This window comes from Semicossyphus pulcher, unplaced genomic scaffold, assembly GCF_022749685.1.
Source record: "Semicossyphus pulcher isolate SPU_LCO1_2020_fin unplaced genomic scaffold, fSemPul1.0.p SCAF_21, whole genome shotgun sequence".
Lineage (NCBI taxonomy): Eukaryota > Metazoa > Chordata > Actinopteri > Labriformes > Labridae > Semicossyphus > Semicossyphus pulcher.
This window is the reverse complement of record NW_027211695.1, coordinates 12,584,630-12,595,371: the sequence shown is the minus strand read 5'-3', so window position 1 is coordinate 12,595,371 and position 10,742 is coordinate 12,584,630. Positions and strand designations below refer to the sequence as shown.

Here is a 10,742-nt window from a genome sequence, read left to right as displayed (position 1 = left end):
TAAATAGTAGACCTTTGTGTTAACTAGCAAATGTTAGCATGGTAAAGTAAGACAGGATCATGGTGGCGTTAGCATTGTTATTGTGAGCATGTTAGCATACTGCTAGCGAGGAAAGCTCATTATTGAGGGCAGTGTACTGGAAAATTAATCCAAGACATTTTACACACATAAACACACGTAAACCTAAACAAATCTCTGTGTAACTTTTAGATTATAGCTTTATTGATAAATAAATAAAAGTATTACTTTATTTTATTTAAAACATAATAATAACAAAAGGGAATTCACGATGTCACCACTAAAAAGATATCTAAACAACTGTAATAAAAATGAGATTTACGTACATTTTGCTGTGATGCACAGATGATGAATACTGTTGTTTATGTCTGAGATTATAGCTAAAGGTAGTTTATGGCTCATTTGCAATTGTTATAGCACCACCATCAGGACTTTATTCCCCATTAGTTGCAGCTAAAAGTCTCTAAAAACATAAAACTCTCTCATATTGTGGGATGTAATGACATCTTTAACCACTAGGGGATGCAAGTGCTCTTTTAGACTTTAAAGTAGTTTTATTTCTCTGCAGGAAAAGTTGCAATAGAATACTTTACATACAGAACATAGTAATAAATACGCTACATGGCCAAAAGTAAGTGGACACGCAAATATTACAAACATATGTGATCGTGTTAATTCAAAATCATGGCCTACAATTCTTCTTCTTGGATATAAAATACACTTTTAGCCTTATATTGTTTAATACATCATCATACAGTATTATCTTTAATGAAATATAATATGAAGAGCTGAATAAATATACTATAAAAAGGTAAAAACGACACATTACAGGATGATATAGTGGTTATCTGTTGTGTTACAGTGGTTGTTGGATGTCCTGGTTCAATCCGGTTGAGTTACTCTCTCTCTCTCTCTCTCTCTGTCAGTGGTCAGTGTGTTTGTACTGCAGACTCGTCCCACGGTGGAGCAGCAGCATACTGTTGGAGAGAGAGCCAGAATAACACCAACAACACAGACAGGACTGGAGACAGATAGAGGGAGAGGGAGACAGGAAGGAGGGAGAAAAGGGGGAGACAGAGGGGGACCGATTTATTAGAGTGACAGATTTTGAAAAAAGAATGCAAAATTAAAGTAACAGAGTCTTTGACGTGTTGATATTTGGTCCCTGTAGTTATCAAGCTCCGTAATCACCTGAAACTGCATTTCACATAATGCAATCTTTAGCACCATTTTCTTCAACTCTTGCTGTGTCAATATTGCGTGTCACACACTTTCTTTAGTTAAATATGGAGGACCAAAATTGTCAAAATACAAAATAAATAAATACACAACTTGAATGATGAATTAAATTTCTGTGTAATGAAACAAAAATAATTAAATTAATAAATAAATGTGCATAAAAATTAATTAAAATGTGCCTGAAATTTTTACATTTTTGTTCTATTTTGTGTCTTTTTCCTTTATAATTATGCCTAAATTAATTTATTTGGCTGTTTAATTTCTCCTTTTATTTTTTAATTCTTTATTTATTTACCTTCTTATTGTCTCATCTGTAGTCTGGTAAAACAAGCTTATTAAAATAGAATAACATAATAAAACAATAAGCATTTTAATTTATTCCTTCTGTTGTATATCTATTTATTTTTTGTTTTGGCAGCTTCCGTCCTCCTTAGTGATTTTGTAGTCTCCAGGCAAAAGCTAAGATAACCCCAGATGACGTCACTGTGATGTCAAAAGGTCGGACTTTAGAAAGCTTCACCAGATTGTTTTCAAAAGCAGGTGGTCTTCTCATGACTGCACCTGTGTGTGAAGTGTAATGCCCCTTTAAACAGGTCACAGATCACTTCCCAGAAGTCTTTATCAAAGGTCGCGACCTTTCTATTTTTAGACCTTTAACACTTTCTGTGCCAAAGATTTCTGCGCAACATGTGATGGTATCTCTTTTCTCACTCTCTTATATCTTTGTCTCACGCCCTTTGACCCTGTGACCTCACTGTGATGTCACACTGACTTAAGGAGACCACAAAATTCAAAAATAGTTTGGTTTTTTTTTACCTTGAAGCAGTTTTTGAACTTCTTGGACACAAAGAAGAGGATTATGGGATTGATGCAGGAGTTGATGGTCGCCATGTTGATGCTGAAGTAATCGAGCACCAAGAGGTAACTGCAACCACAGAAGAAGATGAACACATAACATGAGCTGGTGGATTAAAAAAAGTTCTATTCACCTCTGAGTTTAGTGCAGTATAGGTATAAAGTAGCAAAACATGGACATGGACTTAATTAAAGGAGAAGTACCTTTAATTTGTATAGTACTGGAGTGAATGAACTTTAAGAAGATGACATCAATGAAAGTATGATGGCTAACAAGGAAGTGAAATTAATGTTTAGATGATTTTAAAGCTGCAGCCAGAGACGAGGTGACACTATTTAAACTAAAAGAAATACAAAATAATTACTGCTTAAAGAATTTATTTTCATATTCATTACATGTTTTACTGTGAGTGTGTTTCTACACCTACTTTAAGAGTTCACAGCGGTGTGCATCGTGGGATTTGTAGACGGTTCTCTTCAGCAGGCGACTCAGGTGAAGAGGAAACCAGCACAGAGCGAAGATCAGCACCAGGCAGAACACGGCCTTAGCTACCTCCCTACGCTGCAGAGACAAACTTTACCTTAGAGGATCGCATGTGTATTATTATTTAAAATACCAGATCGTGTCTTACCTGTTTGAGGTGTTCACTCAGCGCGATCCTCAGACTTCCCTTCTGATGCCGGAGCATCTCATAGGTCATCAGGCCGTAGAAGACAGCCGAGCAGGTCAGAGGGACGCAGAAGTAGAAGCCAAACAGCCACCAGTCCTTCGCATCCCGGTAGAACTGCAACATGGAGAAACACACATTCAGAAGATTCTAGAGCCGACACAACTCCTGTAGAACATTACAGATTACTGTAGGAATGTCAGGATCCACAACCACTCTGTCGACTAAGAAGAATTTTCTTGAAACCTTTCGAAATCCAGAGCCTCCCTGACTCTTTGAGTAAATACAGGATTTAGAAAACCCTGTTTCAACCTCTTTTAACATTTATAACCCCAAGTTTAAAGAGACAGTCTCTTAAGTTGTATAAATACACTCTTAAAGCTTTCAGAACTTTCAGTGACTCCCTAAGTTTCTAAAGAACCATCAGAACTTATCTTAAGTTCTCTAAAAGCCCAAGAACACTATCTCTCAGTCTTGTCATAACTGAGAGATAATTAGTTTATTCTGCGTTCTTCACACCTTCTGTACTTCACACCTACGCAGAACCTCACAACTTTAAAGAGCTAATAATATCACAAACACAGTGTGGCATGTTGTCTCAATCGTAGCATTCGCAATGATTTAACATTCTTGGGTATCTGGTAACAATGTAGCACTTATTTTCAACATTCTAGAATCCATTGGACTATCCTCACTGAAATCCCTGAAACCTTCTAGAACAGTTACAGAAGTTACAGAGGGAGCCCCATAGCCTCCTGGAACCAGGAACTGAATGATCCTACGATCTTTAAGGACACAGAAGACCCATTGGATGATTCTTGCACTAAGTACCACCCTAGAACTTACCTACCACCAGAACCACTGGATCCTCATCTTTTAAAAGAACTACTAGCTCCTCTGTAATGTGAGTAGTAAGTAGTTCCTACAGTTAAATTCTTAGAAAGAGTGTGTTTAATAAACTGATAACAGGTCAGCTGACCTAGTTTCAGTTTTGAGTGTCTGTGTTTAGTTCCAGCTGTGAGCTGAGTATACAAACAGGAAATGATGCTCTAAACTATCAGAGTCAAAGAGACCTCGTCCTGAAGCACAACAACAAAGTGATCGAGGAAATGGACCAAAGTGGCTTTAATTTCCCACAAAGGAAACTCCACACACCACTCTGAGCTTAACTGATTAGATACAAACTGTTATACAATTTTCTTACATTAAAATTAAAGTTTAAACTACATACATAACTGCTGAATGTGCACCATGTGCACATACTTAAACCATGCTAGTTTGAAAATGTGTATGTGGAGGGCAATGCAGGACTGGAGGATCATACTGGAGGCCACTGCTTCACGTTTTCTCCATTGGAAAGGTAGAAGAGAGGACACTTTACCAAATTTCTTCCACAGGAAAGCCCTCAAGATGGAACTTTATGTCATTTTCTCCATAGAAAGGACACATAGAGGGAACTTGATCGAATTTTCTACACCAGAGGGGAATCTGCATCATGTCTTTCCACTGGAATAGTAGTATGTAGTACCCCTCTCCACTGGAGAAGAGCGGCTTCTGGGAACTTCATCATATTTTCTCAACCTCAAGAGCCCCATACAGGGCACCTTATCATGTTTAAAGTTTGGGGCTGCACGGTGGTGCTGTGTCGTCTCACAGCTAGAAGGTTCCTAGCTCTAACCCCGGTTCAGACATAGTGGGCATATCTGCGTGGAGTTTGCGTGTTCTCCCCGTGCATTCGTGGATTCCCTCCGGGTTCTCCGGTTTCCTCCCACAGTCCAAAGACATGCTCGTTAGGTTCATTGGTGACCCTAAAATTGCCTGTAGGTGTGAATGTGAGCGTGAAAGGTTGTCTGTCTCTATGTGTCAGCCCTCTGATTGACAGGTGACCTGTCCAGGTGTAACCCCACCTCTTGCCCAATGACAGCTGGGATTGGCTCCAACACCCTGCGACCTTGAACAGGATAAGCGGTGTAGATGATGGATGGATGAGCATCCAAGAGGGCACTTAATCTGCAGGTTCTTTACACCTTCACAGGTTCTGAAATGGTTTTTTATCTAAAGAATCATTTTCGAGAACCGACTGTTTTCGAGAGTGTAAAAAAGGTTTACAGAAGCTATCAACACACTGACATAAACACATACACCCTCTCACCTCCCTGTGTAGCTTCAGTCACATGTTGAAAACACAAACACACTCACAGTCATGAAGGGCGTCTTAGGCTGCAGCATGCAGGTGGTTATGGTGGCGTTCTTGTAGTTGAAGGTGATTATGTCGAAGCCGACGGCCTCAGGCACAGCCAGCACTATAGACAGCAGCCAGATCACCACGATCTCCACCGCTGTGACCGTGGGAACACCTGTGCCCTGCACCCGCGACCAGGACGCCACGGCGCGATACCTGGAGACAAAGGGGTTCCTTTTAAATATTGAAACTTCCCACAACTGAATACATTAAGTCTTGTTGTTTGGCCTTATTGCCCAGGTGCTGGGCTCTACACGTATGTTAATTGGGGGTCCTCGTAGGTATACTACTTATAAATGTGTGTATGTGTGTTACCTGTCCACACTCAGAGCACACAGGTTGAGGACGGTGATGCCGACTGAAGCTTTCTGCAGGAAGGGGAAGAGCTTACAGAGGAACAGCCCAAACACACTGTCAGCAAACGGCCACCGCATCGCCAGGAGCTGCACACACACACACACACACACAAATTAACATAATATCAAGGTGTCAGTGTGTGTTATCAGTGTCTGAGGGGTATTTTAGTGTCCTTATCATTGTAACACTCAGCCTCCTGACTGAGACACACAACACACCGCTACCAAAGGCTGTTGTCCGGTTACCCATAATGCATCTCAGTCTGACTCAGTGTAATAAGTGGTTGGTTAATAAATACAGTGTCATTACTGACTTTTCTTATCGCCTTATTTGAAAGTTCCTGTTAATTTAAAAGTAAAAGTAAAACCCAATGAATAATTACAGATGTATTTAAATACATAAGTGTGTATTAGTAACAACATACTGAAGCTGTTTACCTTGTAGACGTTGATTGGGATGTCAATTGCGATGTATATCAGGTCTCCCAAGGCCAGACTCGCAATCAGAACATTGGGTCCGTTCCTCATGCTTTTGTTTTGGCAGATTATCCTCAGCAGGGTGACGTTTCCAATGATCCCCACAGCAAAGATCACACAGGACAGCACCGTGTTGATGTACTTGAAGGCTGTTTCAATAGATGTGTCCTTCAGGCAGCTAGGGGGTGATACCGGGCGCTTACGAAACACCAAGGAGGAGTTGGTGGAAGACGACGGAGGCTTTCTTTCATGTTTGTGTTTCAGCTTACTCGCATGTCTTGTCTTTCCTTTCTCCAGTGAGGACGGGGCCTTGTTTACAGTCTCTTGGACCAGGTGTGGCTCCCTGTCTTGGGTCTGGATCTGAAGGTCCATCACTGGAACTAAAGGTAGGTCAGTGACTTGGAAGTCGGGCAGGTCCAACATCATCAGATCTGAGAGAGATGGCTCCGATGAGGAGTTTCCCTGGGAGCCAACAGGATCGACAAACAGCAAACACCAGACAACCAGCAGCACGGTAAACATCCTGGGCATGGATCGAGATCGGGAACCGAATCTTGGTCCCACTTTGTTTCCAGAACAATCCACTTTTGCGACTCCAGAAACCATCCTGCTGTGAATCAAGAGTAAAACTGTAATAGTTACAGAACTTTCTATCTTCGGAACAGATTCTTGAACAACTGTGATTCCAGAACCCTGTTTGGACCCTGTTCTTATTGCAGAACCTATTCCCGATACTAGTTCAAGAACCTTCTCTGATTAAAGAACCCTTTTGTAACTGCTGTAACTCCAGAGGAAACTTTGGAACCTGCAATTTATCCAGAACTTTTTCTAACTTCGGAACAGAGTCTCTAACCCACTGTGCTTCTAGAACCTTCTTTGGAACTTGCTGTTAATGCAAAACGTTTTCTGGATACCAGTTCTAAAATCTTCTGTGCTTCCAGAACCTTTTCTAGAACCCCACTGCTGTGACTCCAGAGAAAACTTTGGAACCTGGAGTTTATCCAGAACTTTTGCTAGCTTCGGAACAGAATCTCGAACCCATTGAATCTGGTTTCAAATCTGCTGTTGTTGCCGAACTTATTCCTGAACCTTCTCTGATTCTACCTAAAACCCTAACCCTAAATCTGAGACTCCGGGATCAGCTTTGAAGAAAGTTCTATAGTCTCTGGGTGTTTTAAAAGTTGACGTCAGAGGGGACCAGTAGAGAGTAGAGAAGGTATTCTCAGGGTTCTCAGATGATTCCAAGGTTTCTGGGCTCTGAGAGAATCTGGAGAGAAAGATGAATACAAAACGGGGTTGATAAGAAACTTTGAAGAACAAAGTGAAATGTTTCTCACAGTTCTCAGACTTTTGGATTTTTTCATGTTTGAACTGGATTTGAACCTTTGAACGTGATTTGTCGCACTCTTTTATCTAACAGTTGCTCTTTTTCATAGATTTGTAGCAACATTATCATCCAATCAGGTTTGTGTATATTACAGCCTAAGAAATCCAAATAAAAAAAGTATTTATTTTTAGCTCAGTTTTTGGTCTCCACCAGTCCTGGAAGAAATTTGATTATGTTCACCAGTTATTTTCTAACTGTGTCTGCCTGCTGTTTACTTCTGACCAGGTCATGTGCACTGGCTTTTTACAGCTGAACGCAGCTGCTTGCTGCTTCTTGAAATTAGGTTAATAGGACTCACTTTTTGCTTCCATGTAATTAGAAAGAATTTCACATCCGGAGTTTAGACACAAATTCTCAAACAAATAAGCACATTATGAACTGTTACATGTACACCTTAACATGACAAAAGTGTTTCATTTTGGCGGCATAATGTAGTTTCCTCACTCAAAATTCAAATTTCCACCTGAGTGGACATTTACAAAGCAATAAAACATATTTAAAATCTCACCTGTTGGTGTTTTTCTGTCTTCTTCTGTGTTTTTAGTTAATTTAAATCTGTCCAAACTCTTTCCGTGGATGTATACAAGAGAAGAAGAAGACTGGTCTGCACTGCAAAACTAAAGTAGTCTGACTGATAGAGCTCAGTTTTCCTCTCTCTCTCTCTCTCTCTCTCTCTGTCTGATACCAGTAAATGCTTGCATGCCCGTACTTCTCTACTGTCTCTCCCTCTATCTTTTCTCTCCTCCTCTTTCCCCCTCCTCCCTATCTTTCTTATCTTTCATTAGCTGTCTCTTTGCACGTTCTCTCCTCTCTTCTCTCCCTTGCCCCTTCTCACCTCCTCCTCCTCCTCCTCTGTCGTTCACAGTGGAACATCTCATAAAAACTCTGACATGAGGCGACTCTGAACTTTTACCACTAAAGAGTTTGTTCATAAAACAATGTTGTGGAAATTGAGGCAGTTAAATTTATTGCTGTATTTTAACAACAAATTGGACTTTATTGGAGTGTTTGAACCCCAGCGATGCCAGACTCCACACTCAGTTATTGACACCACCAAGTCCTGCTCTCTATCAGCGTTCACTCAAATCTCTTTCTTTACTTTAATCTTAGTTAAATCAAATTCTGTACACAATTAATTTATTTGCAGTCAGCTACAGTTTGGTGAAGAGAAGGAACCTGAAGTTGGGTGCTGCAAAATGAGGACTTTTTAAACTCATATACTTGAACTTTTGAATAAAGATATGTACTTCTACTTACAAATACAAAGTTATACAATAACAATGAAATACATCGTTCTTCAACTTCATACACTCAGGGGTTTTGCTGCTACAGCCAAGACCTGTTATGACTAGTAGCTTACGGATGCTAATGTTAGCCCGTACTATCCATCTATCTATCTATCTATCTATCTATCTATCATTAACACCTAGCTATAGTTAGCTAATATTAATCTAGTTTGCTTAAGCTAACATCAATCTATCTGTCACAAGCGAACATATGTCAATATTAGCTAACATCTCTGTTTAGCAAACATCTATCTATCTATCTATCTATCTATCTATCTATCTATCTATCTATCATTACAATCTAGCTAGACAGTTAGCTAACTGTTATCTAGCTTTTAAGCTAACATCTATCTATCTTTTGTTGGCTAACATCTATGTTTAGCAAATATCTATCTATCTATCTATCTATCTATCTACCTCTGACTTCTTCTCAGACTCTTAGTTTAATTTACATCCATCAAACCTTTGACTCCATAACGTTGAGATTTACTCAATGTCAGAGATAAATTCTGTATCTCAGGGAAGTAATTGTGTCCCTGGAGATGTGTGGGCCGTCTGTGTGTGTGTGTGTGTGTTGTTTGTTTATAACAGTTTAAGTAATGATGAACTGATGAACGCTCTACGTGACTTGGCTTTTAAGCTAACATCTATCTATCTTTTGTTGGCTAACATCAATCTATCTATATATCTATATATCTATCTTCTAGATCTCTGACTTCTTCTCAGACTCTTAGTTTAATTTACAAGCATCAAACCTTTGACCCCATAAAGTTGAGATTTACTCGATGTCAGAGATATATTCTGTATCTCAGGGAAGTAATTGTGTTACTGGAGATGTGCGGGCCGTCTGTGTGTGTGTGTGTGTGTGTGTGTGTGTGTGTATGTGTGTTGTTTGTTTATTACAGTTTAAGTAAAGATAAACTGATGAAGGCTCTACGTGACTTGAACCATGCAGGCAGATAATAGGATCCCTCTGACACACACATTGTAAGACTTCTTCTTTATTATTGGCCCACAGGTTTTATGCCATATTACTGTTCCTGGAAGCCAAAATCTTACCTGAAAATCTAATAGAGCTCTGAAATAGAACAATGATTGTCAAATGTATTTAAGTATGTAAGTATAAAATATGCTAACAGTGTTTCAGTCACATATATCAACATGAAAACCTGCTCATTGACCACTGTTATTTTAGATCTATGCTAGCTGCAGTAAAAGTTTGAGTATTAAAGAACTTGGGGTTGGAAATCTGTCCCTTATCACGCTACCGTATGCTAAGATAATCCTTCTGCATAACTACATTAATGTACCTATCATTGGTGTCACTTCAGGAATGTAATCATTGACACTATATAAAAAGTAGAGGAGCCAGTGTGACATCACTCATTCATTTTCAGAATTTAACATATTTTGAATAGAGGTTGGAGGGGTTAGCTAACTGTAGTGCTAGGTTGATTAGCAAGGTGCATCTGAAATTCATGACATTTTTCATATAGATGCTTATTTTACGAAAAAACAGGTTAAATACCTTGCGCAGCTCGAGAGGTGGGTGGGGATAGCAAATGCTAAAACATAAGCTAACAATAAAGCTAACTAATATTATTTGTGGTGCTAATTTTGGCTAGCAACAAACAGGAAAAACCTGTGACTCTAAATGGGAGCATAATTGAGTAAATGAACATTGGGCTGTGTTGAAGAAGACTTGAAACTACAGATTGAAACTGCAGAAATGAAGAGGAGGTATATGACTCAGTATGTTGAAATGACCTCTTTGTGATGACCTCTTGACAGTGTGTCAGACCACCAACCCTCACTTAGGTTATTAGTTTCCACTCGTTGCTGTATCATTAAAAAAACCTGTTTAATTCTCACTTTTCTCTTTAAAAGTGCTGCTGTTTAATGAACAAATTATACTTGACAGTAATTAGAACGAGAAGAACAAACAAACCAAATCCAAAGAGTCTCATTCTGCAGCAAATCAAACCCAGATTCTCGTTCAGCGTGAACACAGACAGACAGGAAACAGGCTCTCCGTCTCAGCTGCCGCAGATTTCCACCATGAACACGAAACTTTATAAGGAACTCTTTGAAGACAAAGAAACACACGCTTACTGAGTTTCCATCCCAGTTGTGGTGAGATGGAAACGTTTCACTCAAACAGCATCCAACATCTGCAAATAAAAAGTGTTCTTACAATATACTGCTGCTTACCCT

The 10,742-nt window shown here is 39.5% G+C and overlaps 1 protein-coding gene across 2 annotated transcripts; it reads right to left on the bottom strand.

Annotated features, from left to right (window-relative positions):
• Positions 1 to 580: 580 nt before the first annotated feature.
• On the bottom strand, positions 581 to 6,461 carry LOC138600929 (endothelin receptor type B-like). Of its 2 annotated transcripts, none has more exons than XM_069672481.1 (7): positions 5,817 to 6,461; positions 5,338 to 5,465; positions 4,980 to 5,178; positions 2,745 to 2,897; positions 2,541 to 2,674; positions 2,074 to 2,182; positions 581 to 1,039 (listed from the first exon to the last, which is right to left on the bottom strand). In XM_069672481.1, the coding sequence occupies exons 1-7, from the start codon at positions 6,459 to 6,461 to the stop codon at positions 941 to 943; spliced, it is 1,467 nt and encodes a 488-aa protein (XP_069528582.1). In that variant the 3' UTR covers positions 581 to 940. The 2 variants fall into 2 exon arrangements, with proteins under 2 accessions (XP_069528582.1, XP_069528584.1); XM_069672483.1 differs by having other exon boundaries at positions 581 to 995; positions 5,817 to 6,290.
• Positions 6,462 to 10,742: the final 4,281 nt, after the last annotated feature.